Here is a 21,661-nt window from a genome sequence, read left to right as displayed (position 1 = left end):
TGGGGTGCCTGCTCTACCACTAAGCCACCAACACCCCACAACTTGAGGTGTGTTTAACGCTTTAGTGGCCTTCGTTTGTTTCCAATTTGATTGACTGGAAAGCCTGTAAATAGCACAAATTAGGCATTTGTGCAGCATTGGTAGTCTTTGCCCTCAGTGTATCAATATCATATGCAAAGAAGCTAATAGAAAAAAACTGCCACTTATGATTATATTCATATTTGACTGTATTAATCACTATTTTAATTAATCGATTTAACATTTAATCTAAAAAATGTCAGGAAATTGAGAGAAATGCGGTCACAATTTCCCAGTGTCCAAGGTGACGTCTTTGAATATCTTTTTTTTTTTTTTTTGCATAACAGCCCAAAACACAGCAAATGTTTTGCTGAATATGCTAAGTAAACTATTTAAACAAGTATTCCAACCAAGTTATTTATCAGTTTATAATCACTTATATATTGCAGCACGAGACTTAAACTAGATGGGACATAAAGAATCAGGATTTCAAATACTCTTACAACTACACACACCCTGACAAACAAGAAAGAAGCGAGTGGACAAAGTGCCGGCATATCAAAGCCAGTGTGGGACAGGCGGTTAGACTCAAACAGGATGTTCCTCTGTTTCTGGCCTCCATGTGAAATTCTGTAAGCTCCCGCGCAGGCCCCTGGCTCTTAAGCCTGGCCAATGGGGAGTGCGCCCAGGCCGATAAAGCTGAGGGGATTTGTTCCACATTCCACAGGCCCTTTAAACAACACAGTGGATCTGAGAATGCCAGGTTATGGGTGAGGTTCCTGCAACGCCAATCCCATTACAATCTGAAGCAACTCCACCAGTAACGTGTAGGTACTCTCCACAAGTGTCAAGCTGAGCAGTATTCGAAACTGATCAGCTGTGATGATGACCTTGTGTAACCAGAGGATTAGTACAACACAAGTCTTCAAACTGGTTGTCAGTTACAGTCAACATGGCTTTGTGCACCTCTCCGCCTTGTCTGCTTCTACTGGGCGAAAAACCATTTCAACACAATCCCTCTCACCTGTAAGGGCGCTTTTTGTGTACTATAGTCAGTGTCAGATTTCCAGCTGTCTGTCTTGTATTGAGACGTCAGTTATAATTGCTCTCACCTGTGAGATAACCACCGACACCACTGTTTTCACTGCTCGTGTTGTTAAGCTGAAAGGGATTTGAGTCACAGCTTTGAAAACCAGGCCTGGCAGTTCATAGGGGCGAGGCTCTGTGGTTGGAGGCTGGTGGAACTACAGGCGTTACAGTGCTCCTGTGGGTGACTGAGAAATGTAAACAAACCATGTTGGGGAAGGACAGCTGCGCGCCAGTGTGGAAGAGCAGCAGCACTGGCCAAGCTTTACATGTAGAGTGGTTCCCAAAATGTTCTGTCTGATGTACCTCCACAGCCAAATCAGATGAACTCAAGTACCTCTTCATCAACACATGTCTTGTACCAAATATGTTCTTATGAATGGATTATAAGGTAAGTGGATCAAAAATCAGCTTGTCAGTGTGTAGGTTGCTTTAGTAAAGCTTGGATTTGTACTGCTGGTGGTAGATGCTCAAACATTTATCAGTTAAGTTTAATTATTTCAACTGTGTACCCATAAGTTTTAGCCAGGGTCTGAACAGTGAAGCCGAAGCAGAAGTGCCTTAAACATGCATTCTTATTTACAGCCAGCAGAAATGACCTTACGTCTAACTTGATTTATCACCTCATTAAACTTTTTTCTAGTGAGCTTACGGTCTCCATTGCTAGTTTCATGTCTCCTCCAACACAACACGATGTTTATTTTGTAAATTATGGTCCCATTTAGAGTAAAAAAGACGAGAAAGCAGGGTATACTTTAGAGCTTGGCTACATTTTCACGGACTACTCACTACCATAGCGGTGTCCTTGAGTTCACAGTCGGATCTACCCCCATCTCCTCCAAAGCTCCACCCTCTAAATTAAATAAGGTCACTTTTGGCTTCAAAAATCCAAGATGGCAACAGCCAATTTGCCAAACTCGAGGTTTCAAATTGGTACTCCACAAACCACTGAGTAACGTCATGGTGACTACGTCCACTTCTTTTACAGTCTAAGGCAGTGGTTCCCAGCTGGTGGGTCACGGTCCAAAAGCTGGCGGGTCACGGTCCAAAAGCTGGTGGCAGGTCAATTCTGTTTGGGCCGCAGGTGACTCGCTCACATGTAAAAAACACACTTTATTTTAAAGTACAGTGAATTTCCGGCACAGAGCTTTTATTATTAAGTGCTGTTTCCTGCTGTGGAGTGAGTGACTAAAGGACAAATACTTGACAGAGACAGCACACTAGCTTGATCACATGTCTAATTGCAAGTATGGTGCTGAATGTATTAAACCGTGTGGACCTAATGACTAAGGAGAAATCTGGGCCCTGTGGCTGGACCAGTTGAGAACCACTGGTCTAAGGTCTTACCTAACCATTTCAAATATTTATTGATTACTTTTAGCTAAGTATCTTAATGTTTTATCCATGCATTTAGCTAAAAATCAACACTACTTCAAAAATGTATATCTTATTCATATTCACTATTTCATGTATCTATTACATGTTAGCTGCACATTTCAACTTTGCTTGCTTGTTGGCATGTTTTCACTCTGCTCTTCACATTGCAACACATTGTGACAACTGGTTCAGGTTGATAAGCAATTTAAACATTTAATTTGCTAAAGAGCCACACCCATTTTTACTCATATCGGCTGTTTATTTTCCTCTTTAACACAAACGTGTATATTCTATCCAATCAACTACAAATTTTAATTTGTATTTGAGTTAGTTGAATTTACCTGAGTAGATTGAGCTTTTCCATTAGAAAACGCGTACTCCCTGGGAATCACCACAGTACATACTTGAATGATGCTGTCAGTCTAATCCACAATGACTTTTTGGCCGCTCACTTAAACCTGAGGTACTCCTCCTGCTGTTAAGGGCTTCTGGGCTGGTGGATGAGCTGCCTGCTGGTTTCCTGAACATGTCTTCCAGCAGGATAAGAACAGGTTCAGGGTCAAAACCACGGCTCTACCGTCCACTGGTTACTGCTCCCTATGGGTAACTTACACAGAGAAGTACGGATCCGTATGACTGACCACGATAAGAGGAGCTTTTGCAGCCGTGACCAATCAGCTGGTAATGTAGCATGAACTCTCAACACGTCCATCTGCGCGGCATACTGGGCAAACAGAGACGGGCGGCTGTTGCACTGTACTATTATTGCATTCAGCCCTCAGGGAGAATCAGGCTTGTTGGTCACAGGCCGCCAAAATACAGAGTTCAGTGCAGTAGGATGCAACAAATAACCAAGGTAGACAGGCAAGCTCACAGGCAGAGCCCCTAATAACTCATCTGCTATAGCCTAACTATTCTCAATGGCACTTGCCAAACCTCAGGTCCCAGGAGACACCGCTTGTTTGCATAATTGATACTGTTCCTCCTTACTATAAAATATTTAAGGCTTTGGATGAAAAATGTCTTGGCTTTGCAGACTGCTGCTCAGTTTCTGACACTAAATATCTTAAATCTGACATGAAGAGAAAAAAAGAGCTGCTGCATATTCAAAGTGGCTGAACCTCTTTTATCTGCGGTCTCGCTCTCTCTCTCTGTGTTGTTGTGTAACTCTCTGACTGTCTCCTGCAGCCGGTTGGGATTGCCAGTCTCAAAGACCACGAGAATTCTTGACACTGCAAGAACAGGCTTAATTCCAAGCTGTGAAGTTCCTCACAGTCCTGGAACTGGACAGTGGGTCATCCCAGGGTCAACACCAAGTGTTTTCCTGAGGATTCCTAAAAATACACTCCTGCTGGGTGCAGGAAGCAGAGGAGACTCCACGATATTCAGACGATGTGAAGGAAGCCTGGACATATAAAATGGATCACTGCCAAAGGGCCACTGCCTGTAATGCTTTGGCATATGAGATGCAACTTCCCATGAAAAAAGGGACAAAGTTGAAAGCTGAAGATGAACAGATGAAAAAAAAAAAAGTAGCACATGGGCCAATTACTGGAGCTCCAAAATCATGCAAAGCTCATTCATATTTTCGTTGAATTATTCTCAAAGAAAATTACTGGTCGAAAAAAAAAAAGAAAAAGGATGAGGGTATGCTTATGATGAATTACTTTTGAGAATTTAGCTACAAGACAAGAATTTTAAAGCCACATGGTGCAAACCAGGAATTATAATTTTTATTTGTGACACATCACAGACACGGAAATATGTCACGCAGAGATTTTGAGGCCACGGTCGGCGAGACTGCAACATCTGTGCTTCTTCCTTTTGGACCGAAGCTGCCATGTGTGCACTTTAGTGACCTGACAGACTAGCTGTGTGTGTCTGAAACACTGTTCCCCAGTGTGAAATTCTGGAACGTAATTCATCCATGGCACAAGCAGAGATCAAAAGGCTATGGTGCAGAGGGCAGCTCAGCAGAGCGCACAGAGAGCTGCTGCTTTCACAGCCATAATTACTGGAAACCAGGGCCGTGAGGCAATATGAAAGAGCACTTAAACATGAGCGGAGTTAGCTTAGCTTAGCTGCTTGTATATTCTTATCTTATCTCAGGTATAAAGCTACAAGTCTGATGGAGGCTTGCGCTCTATCACACAGCACGTCTAGAGGCAGTCCACTTAAGAGCACTAAGTGTGACACTTAACGTTTGATAAAAGTGCTTGAAAGACGTTTTATGCTTCAAAAAGCTGAAGAGGCTGATGTGCAATAACACCTTTAAAGCTATGAGATAATCAGGTGCTGCCAGGACAGAGTAGTGCTCAAAGCCGAGCACATGACACTGGGGGTAAAAGTTCAGATATTCTGATACACTGGCATTCTTGAAGCGATAGGATCAGTCAGCCCCTATCAACATGAAGAAGTAGGTGCTGCTTATAGAGAAAGACCTTGGAGGGGACGCCCATATCTAAGATCGTGCTATATTTATTTATTGGCAAATCTGCTGCTTAAATCGTCACTGTTGCTGTAAACTTTCAAAGGCAGATTTTCTATGTGCTAAAGGTCTTACTTTCCGACACTGTTTTAGCACATTTGGTACACTGTAAGCTTTTTGTAAAGCTACCTGCAACAAAAGTCACCCAGCAGCAATATCATGAAATAAAATCCTGATTTAGAAGAGAGCGTTTTCTTAGTGAAGCACCTCCTACAAGCAGATGGTGTCTTTGAAAGGCTCTCAGTGAGGGGGGCAGGCATCTCAAGGAGAACTGCTGTTTATTTGAAATGAGCCTTTAGGTAAACAAGTTACATGGCACACACAGGGCCAGGTCAGCTTTTGAAGTGGACGGGGCTTAGGAAAGAAATGGGTGGGGGAAGAAAAGAAGGCTGCCTTCAGAGGAAATGAGAACAGTGGCCTCTTTCAGCACCGTTTCATCCTCTCCCTCCCTTTTTGTCACATATAGAAAAAGTACAAAAGGTGCTTCGGTGTATAAATACACCAACGCAGACTGTTAGAGCTGCTGTTTTCATATTTCTCCTCAACAATCACTCTGCAGTCATTCCTTCCCGAATTTAATTCCCCAGAAAAACTACCACCCATGACAAAAATAAACCACTTCCTTTTAATGGAGACCCATTGAGGGTTTTGATGACGGGAACAGGTTTGTGTAACAAAAGCAAGTTTGCAGCCATTCCCCATCGGAGAGGAATGTGATGTGCAGAAGGACGGGCCAGGCCTGTGCTGTCTGCAGAGCCTGGATCCAAGCTTTGAAGCTGCTAGTGTGTTTCAACAGCTAACCACTTTCAGATGGGACTGTGGCGTTTTATGAGCTGAGTAATAGCGATACCTACACATGTGCAGGCTTGGGGTCCCAAAGAGGGGGAGGCTCAGCTCAGAGCAGAGGAGAAAGATGCCTAACTCCGGTCTGGGTTTGGATATGTTTGATAAATGTTGTGCTATGGCATTCTGTATATGAAACTGGAGGACAGGAAGATGGATGTTGTGTAAAATTTGTTCACCTATGAGCAAAGTTCTGCCATAAATTCCACATTTTTGTGTTGTCAGAATGAACTTCAGGTATTGGTGCCTTGTATGGAATAAACACTTGAATCTGAGCAATGCTCCTAAATCTCACATGGGACACCTGGAGCATAAACCATGAGCATAACACCTTTGCAGAATGCTTGATCTTCATGTAAAGAAAACTTAGGAAAGTAGAGGCCTTAAACAGCACAATATCACAACAATGAGCAACAACGCCAGCAGCTCTGAGTGCCCTCTGTCCACTGTGCTTTTTTTTTTTTTTTTTTTTTTTTTTTAGCATACAGGAAGCCAGGGTTTGTGGTGTGTGGTGTTTCACTCTTCAGTCTCGAACCTAGCAGGGCATCAGGTTCAGGAATGTGGAGCAAGAACGCAGTTTCGAAGCATTCAGGGGTGACTCTGACTGCTTTTAATACATGAACAACAAAGAAAGTGGATGTAATCCACCAAAGGGCCAAAAGATGATGCATGCAGCATCACAACATAAGAAGTGTTGATGAAAACACAAAGGTCCAACTCAATTTTTAACACATTTTGGAGATTATATGTCCTCTGAAAAATGTTGGTTCTGTGGCATGGGTTTAGGTGCTTTATAGCACTGCCGTGACACCCAAAACTTTTTAAGCCCCTCTATGGTTCTTTAGAGATTCTCCGCTGGTTCTGTCACCCATAAAATAAAATAAACTACGCTGAAGAGCAGGTGGAGAATCTTTTAAGCCCCTGTATTGTTCTCTAGAGGTTCTCCACTGGTTTGTTTGTTTGCTTAGTTTAATTTAATTTACTGAGGAAAGAATACAACACCACATTAAAATGCCATACAAACAGTAACCCTTCTTACACAGAGATCATGCTTTAGGGCCGCTACAAAGCCCCTTCTTTATGCCTCCTTTGCATTTTCACACAGAACCAAACGACGGCAGCATCATTCAGCTCCAGTGTGTGATTATACACTGCATCCCAGCCAAAAGAGATGTGATGGGCGTGACATGTAACAACAGCGTTGGCCTCTCGTGTGATATTTAACATACATGTCGGTAGCACTTTCTAAACAACAACAATGGCATAACATGTCAATCACAATCAACTACTGTTGGTTATAAGGTGGTTGATTTCGTCCTCTGCTAAGAGGGTGAGAATCTTCCGAATCTCATTGTTTTCCCACTTTAAAGACATTTACGACCACTGTTCTTCTTCTCTGAGTTAGCCACTAACTGCTAACAGCGGCTTTTTAACCTCGTGTGGTGGGTCATCGTAATACGTAATCAAAACGTCACACCCGTTCCACCTTTGGTAATGCCTTTCTGGTTTTACATTTTACACAGACCTCATTACGGGACTGTTACTACCTCTGTTCCCTGCTAAGAGGCAAGACATCCCTGCCCCCCCTTTCCGCTATCATACCTTACATACAGAACATTACACAATATTCCCGCTTTAACCAGGCAGTGTAAATATGGCTAGTGTATTTCCAGAAGATAACACATTGAAACAGTGACTTTAAACTTCTTGGCCCCATATGCATGACAAAAATTGCAGGTTTGAAAAGAGAACCTATTGTGTTTATCAGCAAGTATTAAGTCTAGGATTCTGAATCTTTTACGGCAACATTTCATAAGAAATAACTGACAATTATTCATATTTAAAGTAAAATTATTATATAACATAATTATAATTAATGCTATTATCTGTCATTACTCAAGGGCACCCAGGCTCAAAAATTTAAAAACAATGTCGTGCTATGTGGCACCTCTAATGGCTCTATATAGCACTATCTGACAAAGGTGCTGCATAGAACCTTTAAAAGATGGGTGCCATGTAACACCAAAATAGGTTCCCCTATGATTATGAACCGAAGAGACGTTTTTGGGTTATGTTTAACACCATTTTTGTTGAGATTGTATGTATTTTTTTTCTTACGCGCACAACAAAAGTAGAGGTATCCATGCCAAGGATTTATGTACTAAGTCATTCATATCTATTAGGCTATTGTGCTGCACACTGCTATTTAGTTTCCCCTCTGTGCTTGTCTTGTGGAATATATGTCAGGTCAGCATCTGACCTTTGTGGAGACAATCTCAAGTTTCCACTGGCTGAATTCATAGGATAACAAACCCATGTCCAAAAGAGGAATCCCCTGTCCTCTTTAAACAAACAAGCGAAACCTCAGTCTCCCTTTCAATCTGCAAATATTTAAAGCAACAAAATATTGAGCAAACATAGATCTGAAATGCCTCTTCTGATAATGTTCCAGTTATACATTGACGCTCTCTATGTCCTCCCTGAGCTCCGCACATGCACTCTACGCTCACTGAGGATGTAGTTTAAACAATGTAATCAATTAACAATGACTATAATGATAGCATATAATAACACCACCAACAACCATAACTGAAAAAATATGATATTCCCCTGGCTGCTCTAAGGCTTGCAAAATGAAGTCCACTTGGAAAAGAGCTAAAGCTTTCTAAGGGGGAACAGGGGTTTATGTGGAAACATACCTTACACACTAAAATGTAATAACCTTTGAGTCTCCCGGTGTTTTACTTGGCTGGGAGAAGCATAAGATCAAACACAGACTTGGATCCAGCAGCCTTTGCCAAAAATGTCAGCGCTAAGCACTGGGCTCCAGCTTCAGGTATTTTCTTTCCCCTGGCAGGGAGCGAGAGCAAAGACACAGACCAGTGTTAACCCTAGGCGGGGCTGCCCCAAACAGCCACCAGCACTCTAACCATGAAGGGGAAGTGAGGTCTCCCTGCTGTCATCACTGACCATGCACGTCTAGGTCATGTCATGTCACTGAAAACCTGGGAGGGGCTCCACTCAGGAAGTTAAGATATTCACATATAATTGCATGCTTGGTGGCTTGCTGCAATCTGCGCCTGTGCTGATCTCTCTGAAGCGCTCAATCAGATATCTCATAAATATCATGAAAAGCAGTGACAAGAAGCGACTTCAAAGCAGCGATGATGGGAGGGAGATAGCTCCAAAGGCGACAGAGCTTCATTCCATATGTCTGCAGATAAGAGCTCCACTAATGAAGGAAGCGACTGTCATTTCTCTTGTCTAAATATATACTATTCTCTTTGGACCTGTAAGAGAAATCTACATTCATATACCAATATGCCATGTGGATAAAATGCTGTTGTGTGTTATGTGTATTTTGATACGCCTATTCTTTTATGATACCCTTGGCAGAATAGGCATTTATATGCTATATAACATGCTTATATTATTGACTGATATCACTGTCATGTCTGTACAGTAAATATGAAGCTAAGGCCAGGACCTGGTAAGCTAAGCTTTGCACTAAGACCATAAACAGGGGAAAACAGTTGACTGACTCTGTCGAAGGTAACAAAAATTTACATGTCACATCTCTTTTTCGGGGACTATTTTTTAGCAGGACATGTGACTTCCCAACCAAACGAGATGTAACGTGTTAAGTAATGATCTTGACATGCATCGGTGGGGGTGTGTTGTTTCATAATGTTTTGAAGATAGCAAGGTAAACAGTGGAAATACAGTGATCACAGTAATCCACCAGGAATGTTATCTTGCATGTTTGTGATTGGTTAATTCAGAACTTTGCCAAATGGCGCTGCATTGCATCAAATCTTGAGCCAAGTTCAACTTTTTCTTTTGGGCAACCCTGCATTTTTTGTTTTGTTTTGTTTTGCTGGAGGGCACTACTTTGGCAACCCGGCTGCACCACCGGACTGAATCCATTCACATGAATGAGAGAGCTGTGTTTTTTCAGACTGTTGGTCTGAATGTGGCCTTAAGGTGCTCTCAGACAGTGGCAACCACTCGCTGTCTGAAAGCACCTTTAGATGTGCTTGTAGGTGGTTTGTAGTCAGGTTAGCCGTTTACAATCTTTACGCTAAGATAAGCTGCTGGCTGTAGCTTCATATTTGTCTGTACAGATATAAGAGTGCTATCAATCTTCTAATCTGATCTAACTCAGAGAGGAGGATGCAAGAGAGGGAAATAAACATACTTCCCAAATGTTTAACTCTCTAGATTACCAACTGGATAAAATAGGTGACATCAGGTTCTCTGAGTGACCATTAGGGACCCAGATCTGAGTACACTTGACCCCAAAGACCAGTTGCTGATTAGTGTACGATAACCAAGACGTGGTATGCTGATCTGTGCCCAATTCCACTTGAAAAGGTTTTCCTGAGTATGGTTGATGTGTTCTTCAGAATGGTACTTGTAAACACCAACTGCACCAAAACACAGATGTGGACTGCTATTAAGGGCCACTAAAAGGAGTTTTTGTCAGGTTATGCAACAGTCTCAATTCAATACTGATGCCTCTATATCAGAGGGCAGCACAGCCTGCCACAGACAGACCCAGAACCGGGTTCTCTGTTGCCTTCAACCTCCAGTTGGAGCTCCGACAAGAGGTGGAGCGCTCTGTGCCTGACAGTAGTAGCAGCACCTCCTCTGGCTAGAAGTAGAGCTTCGCCTCACTGCTACGCTGGTCCCCACTGATGGCAGCTCTTAGGGCAGCAGTGTCAGTCTGCGGCACCCTTTTCTTTGCTGTAGCACAACAAAAATGTCATGTAGATGATGGCTGCAGTGTACTTGGGTACAGGACAGCATAAATCGTGAAAGCTGAGCGGCAGGATAGTGGACAGGATTGGCAATTGTACCTCGGCACAGTACGAATTAATGGTACGTAATATGAAAATGCATGCAAAAAATTTGATAATTGTAAGCGCAAATTTGTTTGGTAAAATGCATCACTACAGCACAATAAAAATCAAAATATTATGATACTAAAGGTGGCCTCGGGATTTATCCTAAACTCAGGCCCTGTGTAAAAATGTAATTTGGACCCAAAAATCAAAGGGGTGGGAGGATTAATGGGGGCCCACGGTTCATTTTATCCCAGACGCCTCTTGATAAATAAATCCAGCCCTGGTTTGTGCTGACAGATTGTGAGCCAATGTGTGATGACTCAGATTCCTCCTGATGCCCAGAGAGAGGCCTTGCTCCCTTCATGAGTGCAGGTCACAGGGGAATTAGGGTGAAAGTGAGCAAACTCCTTCAAAGTACTTCAGGCCGTATAAATATCCTCAGAAAAATAAACATTTAATCTGCCTGCAGTGTTTCTAATGTCTTTCTCCATTAGGGCCCAGGCCACACAAACCACTCTCTGCCTCTCACTCAGTCATTCACTCGCAAACACAGACAGACTGAGAGGGACTCGACCTCTGACTCACAGGCGAAGCCATGTGGTGATACGCACTTAAACACTCCAACATGAAAGAACGGCTAAAACTAGCATCTCGCATTTGTGACAAGTGTCGGAGCCAACCAGGTGATGATGTTTACGCTGACAGAGAGATGAATGTTTGTTCTGGACAAATGGCAGCCAACATAGAAAGAAGAGGCCCAAGAGAGCGGTGTGATTTGGTGATTTGGCGGTGAGATCAATGGTCAGCTCCTGCCCCCCCCCCCAGACAATGCAAGGGACAAGGCGGATGAGTCTCTCCATTACTCCCCTTCCCCCACTACCTTTAAAACCCCTCAAATATCTCCCCCATGAAAAAAAAATCACCCTTAAACCCCCCAATTCCTCCTCCTCCTCCTCTTTTCCTCTTCCCCACCACCCCCCTCCCACCACAGCCCCTCTCCCTGCTCCAGGATTTTGCTGTACAAACCAGGAACAGATGTCTGCCGGGGCCGTGCTGAAAGACCCCGCTGTTCTGGATGCCAGCCACATGCTTTTCATTCAGAGATGAAGGCTCACAGCTCGCCTTCTTGTGAAGCCAATTTCCAAAAAAAAGAAAAAAAAAGAAGGGGTGGAAAAAAACAAACTCTCCAAATGCCTTCAAGTCCCTTCAAAAGCAGTACATATATAAGCACACCTTTTTGTCTCCTCTCCACCATGTAGGCTATTGCACCCTGGTAGTGCTGCATCAGGGATGGGCTTTTTGTAGTCATTTGTGTTCATAAGATAGGCAGAAGGGAAAAGTCATGAGATGTTGCTGATGGGATATTTCTTAAAAGAAATCTTCAAGTAGTTGCAGGAGCTCCAGGATTGTATCCACTGCACACAACTCAAAAACAGATATGACCTCAATTTTAAACTTGCACTGAAAAATAAAATGTCATTTAGGGCCACAGCCTTAAGATTACACAGATATCCCAGCCTCAGCTCCAAATCAAATACTGCTAACTCAAAATGAACATGGTGACTAGAAGATATCCCCAAATGCCCAGCAGCTAAAACTGTCCAAACAAAACATCCATTTTGAGCAGAATCGCCAAATGAGGATTTTTATATAAGGGGAAAGTCTTATTCACAGATTCCAAATGAATGTTAAAAAAACATTAGCTTACAATTAGTTGAGTGAGCTGCTTGGGAACTCTGCTCTTAAACTAAATTTATTATTGAGGGGTGAGTGCTGTGTAACTCTCCGCAAGTCAAAATAAATTTGTGTCTCAGCCCTTTTGGCACTTCGTCGCATCCAGCCGAATCCCTAACCGAGCCTTTTTAACTTCAAGTGTGATATTATTAACCTTTCAAAGTGGAATAATAAAGGTCTTTGTTGTGGAATTTAAAATGTTGACACACTCCCTCTTCACAGGCCAAGTCTGTGGGAAGCTTTGAGACAAAAGATGGTGCTGAAAGGCTGAATTAGCCTGTCATTATTTGGGCATCCAAGCATGTCTGTTTGAAGCTCCAAAATGAAGCACTGTGGTTGTGTGTGTGTGTGTGTGTGTGTGTGAGGATCTGGACTGTTGATGTGTTGATGTTTCCAGAGGTGAAACACAGTGAACCTTCACAGAGCTCTTCCACTAACGAACGCAGGTTTGGATAAGTACAGAGTTTGGAGTTTTTTATATATTTTATATATTCAATAACCGCAGACTAGACTCATTTTTGGAGGGTGAGGTGGACGATTATCCTTGGACTCCCACTTTGATCTCACCTGTAATATTTCTATATTACACCAGGTGCTTGGACGGGAAAGACGTGTCTCAAGCACCTGCAGAGAAATGTCAAAAAGCGTGATGACTGTAGCCAGGATGAGCCAAGTCATCCTGCTGAATCACGCTCTCTTTGTCAGCTAATACCACTCTTAAAGGAGCGTATAGGGTTACATACTGACGGCAACAAGCCAGCTGCAATCTTGAATCACAGTTTGCAGGAATATCAATATTTAAACAGGTCTTTGCACCCTTTGATCTTTTGTTATTTCTCGCCAAAGCACTGCAAAGCATTCACAGTTTGCTGAATAGAAATGACTGCTTCACTGAGGAGATTCACAGGTTTACACAAACTGATGTTAGCGCTTGTTTTTTTTCTTCTCCTGGTTGTACTCCATCCTTCAGCCCATCCCCCAGGACAGGGCAGGGGGATAGAGGGGTGAGGGTTCGGAGGCTCCACTGATATCAGAGCCCTTTTATAACTCCCAGCTCTGTGCTTTGAAGTCGCAGCCAGACAGCTCAGGAATCCTACTCCCCCATTTGACAATGAGGAGGGGGATGGTCAAAGCTAAACAGCATGTTTGGCCAATTTCCTCCTGTACAAAATCATAAGTAATTTTAACTGTCTCTGCTGCTCATCAACCAGGAATAGTTGGTGAAACCAGAGAGCTATATGAGGCGAAAATGTGACTGAAATCATCTAACAACTTCAAATCCTCTTAAAAAAATGATATAATTACTGCCATTTTCTATTTGACTTGGACTTGTTTAATCACGGTCTAAATCCCAGACATCTAAGAACTCGTAATCCAATAATTATATCTGGAAATGTGACAATGTAATCCGATCTTGGAGAGGTATTAATTAACAGTATGCAGGATCAGAAGAGGAAATGGCGTTACCATCTTGCAGCAGAGATAAATTCTATCTGTGCTGAAAGTCTGTAGGATTGGAAACTATACAGCAAGAGAAACATCCATGGGGACATCATCCATCTTTACATTAATGTAAGCATAGGCTGATTTCAAACAGCGTGAACAGATCTGTCACTGTATACAAACAGGCTGTCACATATTGCCTCTGTATCCTCATAGTATCAGTTTCACTCATGATACTGAATTGTTTGGCATTTGATACTTTGCGTTAGAGCTGCAACTAATCAATATGTTCATTATCAGTTAATCTGCACATTATTTTAACATTAATGAATAGGTGTCAATTTCGGGGGGGCGGAGCAGAGGACACACACCCCTTAATATTTAGAATATGTGAGTTTGTTGCAGGCGGCACGGTGGTGTGGTGGTTAGCACTCTCGCCTCACAGCAAGAGGGTTGCCGGTTCGATCCCGGGCGTGGGAGCCCTTCTGTGCGGAGTTTGCATGTTCTCCCCATGTCAGCGTGGGTTCTCTCCGGGTACTCCGGCTTCCTCCCACAGTCCAAAGACATGCAGATTGGGGTAACTCTAAATTGTCCATAGGTGTGAATGTTTGTTTGTCTCTATGTGTCAGCCCTGCGATAGTCTGGCGACCTGTCCAGGGTGTACCCTGCCTCTCGCCCGATGTAGCTGGGATAGGCTCCAGCCCCCCCGCGACCCTCAAGAGGATGAAGCGGTTAGAAGATGAATGAATGAGTTTGTCGCCGCCAATAAAAAACGTAGTAGCAGAGGGCTTTGATATTCGTGGATAAAATTCACCAGAATGCAGGAAATTAAGTGTTTAACGCTCAAAATTTGCAGGAGGAGTTTCATATTTGTGAAACAAAATCAATGCCCTTGTAATCAAGTATTGTTTGGTTTATAAAATGCCAGAAAATTCTGAAATAAAAACCCAGTACCATTTCCCAAAGCCCAAAATTGCTTGTTTTATGCAACCAACAGTCCAAAATCCAAAGATATGTCATATGAGACAAATAAAAAGCATCAAATTCTCACGACTGAGAAGCTAAAAATACAAAATGTTTGAATTTTTTGCTTGAAAAATGACCTAAATGATGTATCAATTAATTATTAGCAAAGTATTTCTCAAAACATTTTCAATTAAAGAAGTTAGCATTTCATCTCTACTTAGTATCATGCTTTGAGTTTTGTTACATCCAGCACAAAAAAATATGTAAAACATACAGCCTGTATGATATGGCAAAAAGAACATTGCAGGAGTAAGTGGAAATGCAAATAAAATGTCATTATGATGTTATTTTCTGCCTTAAAAAGTATTACTTGCTATTTCCTTTGCAATATTTTACCCTCAGTACATATCAAGACCAGGATGTCACAGATGTGAGTGCATTTACCTTGGTCCACCTCCTCTAAACCAATCCCAAATTAGTCTCAAAGCAAAGCAAACAGGAAGAGTAATGGGCTGGTTAGCTAAATGCTGATAGTTATCCAGTTCTGGTCTGTGAAGGAGCCTCTAATGTAACCAACTAATGACACAAAATAAATCAGGGGCCTGACTTTGATAGAAGCGAGGGTGGGACCCACCTACTAATAAGTGCCAAGTTCAAGCCTTTGGTGGTTTTCCTTGAGGGGAGTGTGAACTCAGACTCCTCTGAAGCAGAGTAAAGTTCTCTTTTAATTTGCCATGAGTGGGCGGTTTATAGCCCTGATATAATCCATAACTCTTCCACTATTACAGCCACCCACCTCACAAGATTGTCAGTACCTCTGTGTGAACTTCTCGCAGTGTTCTGTCTGCGAGCGCGGGACTCTTGTACCTCTCAAAAAACGACACACTAATTGAAGTGATGTAATGTTATGCTACGGAGGGCTGCCCACTGGGAGCTGCACTAGAATGGGAGGCATTGAGGAAAAAGACACAGCCCTGAGTCATGATGCCAGCAGCCACAAGAGCAAACGTTATATCCCTCAGTCTGAGAAACGACTACCTTTCCATCCAGCCTGTGTGTCTCTCTCAGCGTGTGTGTGTATATATGTGTGTGCAGCTTTGCCAAGCCGCTTCACACACGGGGCTCATGGCTGTCATAACCCATCCAGTGATTCTGGCAGGGGAATAACCGCTGCAGTGTTGTGCCGGAGCCAGACATGACAGAAAGAACAACAAGCCTACAACTTTGCAAAGACATCGGCGTGTCTTCACACATGCTTATGAATACAGTTTGCCTTCCCCTCAAGTCAAGATGTTCTCAGCTCATCTTTCAAGAAGAGGGAATGTAACAGCTTCAACCAGACAACTTTGAAGTGCTTGACAGGCTCATCTCATCAGCAAACACACACTCACACACACACACACACACACCTGGCACAGTCTTTTTCCAATAATGAATTATGTTCAAGTAAAAGTGAACATGAATGTTTCACATGCAGCTTGAAAAATGACAATTCAGACAGAACAGGATCAAAGAAATATCTTTGCCAACATAAACCATCTCTGATTTTATGGGCGCTCATTTTTGTGTAACTCTTGGAAATGCACGGAGTTAAGAATAAAAGCTTGCACACAGTCGGACTTGTCATTAAGAGTAAACTTACTAGCCGTGCAGTCTTTTCATTTACTTGCAATGACTTAAAATTAAAGAGAAGATGAATGCCTTATACCTGCATGTTCTTCAGCTTCTGATCCGTCGCGCTGTACCTCTCACATTCCTCCATCCCTCTCCGGAGGAAAGCGTTTACAACAAAACTGTCTCCTGAGACACGGAGGAAACACACCGATCAGCACATACACACCTTAAACTCAACCTACTTTATCTTATTATCATCATTTATTAACCCTAATATAACAAAATCCTCACCTTCAGGGTTTTCTCTGCGCTTACACGCTTTATCAGAGAGAAGGATGCAAAACAGACAATCGTTAGTTTATTATAAGACTATAATAGAAATACTTTAACATGTTGTTATTCAATGATGACAAACTTTTCTCACCATGTTTTGACTGAAGTTTTCCCATGCTCACGTCCCTCTCCCCCCCGGATCAATAAAGGTATACTCCGATATCGGACAAGGATAACGCAGTCACTGCTTCAGCATGGTCACATTGTGTTTGTTCTGCAGGAAGAAAACTCCAACTTCATCCAGAGGCAGGTAATAAAGTCGCGTGTTCATTGAAGCATCAGTTGTGCGCGTGCAGAGGCGAAATGAATCTGTGAATAATAAATGTAAAAGCTCTGTGGAGGAGACAGGGCAGCACTCGCTGTCTGTCTCCAGACTTCCCTTCAGTCCAACTGAGAGTGGAAGCGCTTTCAAGAGCAAGAGATCACGGCAGCGTCAAGACAGAGCGAGCAGGGACGGTACTTCCGGTTAGTGCCTTTCAAAATGAAATGTCAATATTGATGAAAACGTTGCAAGCAGTGTATCAACCCAATGTCCAAAATATCCGTAGAATTATTATTTTATTTTATTTTATTTATTTATATATTTTTTTAAAAAAAGGTGGTTCCAAACAGCTTGCCATAAGCGAACATGGATGATTAAAATCCATTTGATCACAAATCTAGTTAACTATAATGAAGCATTTCCAATTCTTCATTCAGTGAGGGTTGCAGCAATCACATTGTGCTGATTATTATGGGCCAAATCATTGTTTTAAACAGCTTATTATTCACTTAGTCTTTACAGAGTGTGCAAAATGACAACAAATACACAAGTTGCTGCCAGTGCCAGCTCAAGTTTAAAGCCCAGGGTGTAGGATTTATGGACCGCTATTGGCAGAGATGGTGTATAATATGCATAAATATGTTTATAGACCGCTGAAAATGAGACCTGCTGTGTTTTCGTTACCTTGGAATGAGTTGTTTATAAGGAGCAGGGCTTCGACTTTTTTTTGCCACCATGTTGAACGCATGTTTCTTAATGCAGTAACCCAGAATGTACAAAAATTAAATTAAAAAAAAAACAAAAACAAAAACAATAGCTTTAGGTAGGGTCATTAGCATTTTTAGTTCTTGTACGTGCCTGGCACACAGGAGAAGTTTCAAATCTGCAACCTCACCACTAGATGGCACTAAAACCTACACACTGGGCCTTTAAATCTTGGAATTATTTATGTCATATTAAAGGGAAAAATACTTGGGTACACTCACTGATTTGCAACCTTTAATGGTGCAAGTGTTTGTTTTTTGTGAATTTGTTGTAAAAACATAATATTAGCTGCCATATCTAAAGATAACAGATCAGTAGCTCATAAAGTTTGTTGTCCTTGATCTAAGAAATGGCTCATTCAGCTCATTACCGGAAGAAACGTTAAAACGTCTGTTAGAAAAAACTGTATACTAGGCTACTACTACTACTAGTACTACTACTACTACTAATAATAAAGTTTTCAGTATACACCAAACCAAGCAAACCCTCTCTTTTCATAAGCTATAACCAGCAGGCTGTTCAGTTTCACTAATAATTTATGTTTTCTTTGCAGTAAATTTTGTGTTTGATTACTTATTGTTTTCTGCAGACAGTATACTATAAATGTTACAAATTTTAACCAATGCAATGAAACCTCTGAGTAAACAATTTTAAACTATGGGCTATCTCTCCATTCACACCCAATTATGTTTGAATTTCCAGTTTTACCAAATGTATTATTATTTTTGAAAAGCACATTAATTGACTTCCGGTTGTAGGCCTTGTTTACCTTGACGCACTGAGCGCTGGTTTGGCAGCTCATGTGTCGTTGAATGTGAAACCGCGTCCTCTGTTGGTGTGGCTCTCCACACGGCTCCATTCATGGTTTTCAGGATTTGTAGTCATGACGAGGACGCTTTTATCATTTTGATAATTGATTGCTTTTTTCTATCAGACACATTAGTTTGTAGGCCTGTTTGTATCACAGGCTTTTGTAAATCAAACTATGTAAAGTAATTAGATCACAAAAAACAGGCTGATTATACCTGTCTGCAGATAGACTAGTGGTGTGATTAGGTTACATATTCGGAATTAGAGACACATTATTTTTGCTGCACTACTTTAACCCAAATGAGATTTTAATTTTGTAAAGAACTGGGGTTTCCCAGCTTTTCTTGTGTGCAGACATAAACACACCAGGTGCAATTCATAACATTATTATTTAGCAAATGATTACAAGTCTGTGTGCTAACCAAACACTGATTTGCTCCCCATTCTAATTTCCATTATTTGTGTTAGAAGTGTGCCCCAACAGATGCTAAAGATAAACTGTGTTTTCTAAAAGAGACCTGGGAAGAACATGCTGTACTTCAACCCACCAGACATCAAAAGCTCTTGAGCAGTTTTATAGTTTGTTTCCTTTGGCAGGGCGTTAAAACAGGGCCCAGCCGCAGGACACATGCCAAGAGTTATGAATATTCATTTACTAAGGCAACCTTTGGCTCAGTATGAAAACAGGAATGTTATGTTAGTGTTTTGTAAATATTCCACTCCTGTGCAGATTATATTCAGAATGAGGAAAGATGTCACTTTGATCTTTCCACGTTATCAAGGCGTAAGCTGTTATTATACGCCCGGTGTCAGTCAGTCACTCAGTCACTGCTCCAAAGAGCTGCTGTCATAGAAGAAATTACAGCCAAAGCACTAAACCTTATCCTTTATTACCTAAACAAAGCTGCTCTGCCTGGAGGAACATAAGAGACACGCTGTGCTGCTGGAAGAACATCTTATTTTCTCTGAAAATGCTACTATATCACAGTGTCCCAGTTTCACTACCATACCTTGATGGCTGTGGAGTGGAGCTATATTGCTCCTCCTGTCAATTTGTCTGCCATTTGACTTCTCACAGACACAGGACCCTCAGATCACTGTCTGTGGCTGACAGGATGAGCCGACATTTGCATAGCTCATTGATGGCAGCTTCCTTTGATCCCACTTGCCGTGCCTAATTATTACTGTTTCTTTATGCAGCCTGGCTCCCAGGATCCTGCCTCTTTACAAGGTATCTCACTCTCATCCTCTTTCTCCTACTTCCTCTTAACATCCCACTTAAACGGATGACATACATATAGGATGCAGAAAATAAATAAAGAAATCTCAAGCAGAAACAACAGCAGTTCATCTCTGACAGGATAGTTTGGGAACAGAGCGAGAGTTGAGGTTGTCTTTTAAGAGCAATGTTCACTTGGATAAAAGTCCTGGTTTATCATCAAAGGCTGTCATGTAGATGAAGAATTGAGCAGCCCTGACTTTCTAAACTTGCTTCAATCACTGCAGGATCATATTTTAAAATCATATCAGTGTAAATCACAACCTCCCTTTGACTTAATCTGTGATTTTATCCTCACAGAAATGACTGATTATTTCCATTGTGTGCAGCTCTGCTCAGTTTTCTTCTCAACATGCCTATAAGTATGTGTGTGTAAGTTAATTCCCTCCCCATGTGAATCACCATTGGCACATGCAGCGATATTCCATTGCTTTCAGCCATGTACCTGAACAACGGTTGAGAGGATAAACATCAGACTGTTTGTTTTGTTTGGAGTTTTCTGACATTTTCAAACGGCTTGAAACAGTGATAAAACCCCCGTAACAATAAGGCTTTTGACTTTTCTTCCCTTCTGCGTCTTGATTGCCTTTTAACAGCTGCCTGGTTTTGGAGCAACTACAGTCAAAAGAAAAAAAAAAGGCCTCCAGACAGAGCAATTATGGTTTTATTTACCATGCCCGTTCCTACAGCTCTCCCTTTCTCCATCTCCCTTTTTTCTCCCCTAACTTTGTGATCATTGATCAGATTAGAGTGAAGTAGAGCTTCCACATGTGATTCATCTCACATAAAAACTTCATTGACATATAAAAATAGCAGGCGCCAAACAATTAAGCATAAAGGATACAGTGGCTTTAAAGAGATAAAAACTGTTAAAATGAATTAAGTGCTTTGAGGGGAAATCCAATACTTAAAAAAGTCTGCCCTTGAAGGCCTTGATTAGATCTCCCACCAAAATATAAGCTGTGTTCAATAGAACACCCAAGAGAGGTCACATTAAAGGTGACAGTGATAAGACTGAGCAGGAATGGAGTGTGTGAACAAAGATGAACTCCACTGTTTGCTTTCTTTTTTAACATTCAGGAACAGCCGACAGAATCCACCTTTGAAGTGGAGTGAAAAAGCTGTTGCTCAACAACAAACAAAGGGCACATTGTCTGAACCCGGCAGCTGACATGCAAAGCAGCAGAGCATTCACAGAATGCAAAACATGTTCATACGAACAATGGGGCCACTGATCTCTTCGTGTAAACTGCGCGTACGACTGATACATCTCATAAGTGAATCATCTTTCAGCGGTTTTGTTTTTCAGGTCTAATTGGCGGCGGCCACGTGCACAACACAGAGACAGTATAATCAGTTTCACCTCAAGTCCTCCTGCAGGAACCTGTCTCATAAAGATAGACTACTGTGAAACTGCATAACTGCACTCTAGGTAAATACAAGAGCTATTTCTCAATTCAGATCTGCAGATGCACGTGTTATATTTATGGAGGTTTAGTGTTTTACTCAACAGTTATTTAGATAACGAATATGAGAGCCTCAAGGTCAGCTGCAGCCTGGTTTTATTGCTGTAGACATTTTCACTTTCAGCCCTTATCGTCATTATCCCATATGTCATAAAACAAACTACATAAAATCAGTCTTTCCATGTTTAAACCTGTGTGACAGCATCTGTGCGCCACCAAGTGGTGGCCCGAAGGCTTTGTTAAAATCCCAAAAATGCATCTGCAGCATGTCAACACCACACACAAGCTTAAATGTTATTGTTTATTACAATGTTATATACAAAATAAAGT

The 21,661-nt window shown here is 41.8% G+C and overlaps 1 protein-coding gene across 2 annotated transcripts in view; it reads right to left on the bottom strand.

Annotated features, from left to right (window-relative positions):
* The window catches only part of nkd2b (NKD inhibitor of WNT signaling pathway 2b), a 29,919-nt gene extending 12,790 nt beyond the window's left edge, over positions 1-17,129 (bottom strand). For both annotated transcript variants that reach the window (XM_049584726.1, XM_049584727.1), the window contains exons 1-3: positions 16,841-17,129; positions 16,708-16,734; positions 16,511-16,602 (exon numbers count right to left, since the gene is read on the bottom strand). In XM_049584726.1, coding sequence (XP_049440683.1) covers positions 16,511-16,602; positions 16,708-16,734; positions 16,841-16,865 — 144 coding nt within the window. In that variant the 5' untranslated portion in view covers positions 16,866-17,129. The remainder of the gene's footprint in view (positions 1-16,510; positions 16,603-16,707; positions 16,735-16,840) is intronic.
* Positions 17,130-21,661: the final 4,532 nt, after the last annotated feature.

Source organism: Epinephelus fuscoguttatus, linkage group LG8 (assembly GCF_011397635.1).
Source record: "Epinephelus fuscoguttatus linkage group LG8, E.fuscoguttatus.final_Chr_v1".
In the NCBI taxonomy this organism is placed as follows: Eukaryota; Metazoa; Chordata; class Actinopteri; order Perciformes; family Serranidae; genus Epinephelus; species Epinephelus fuscoguttatus.
The sequence above is the reverse complement of the archived record's forward strand: the minus strand, read 5'-3'. Positions and strand labels throughout refer to the sequence as shown.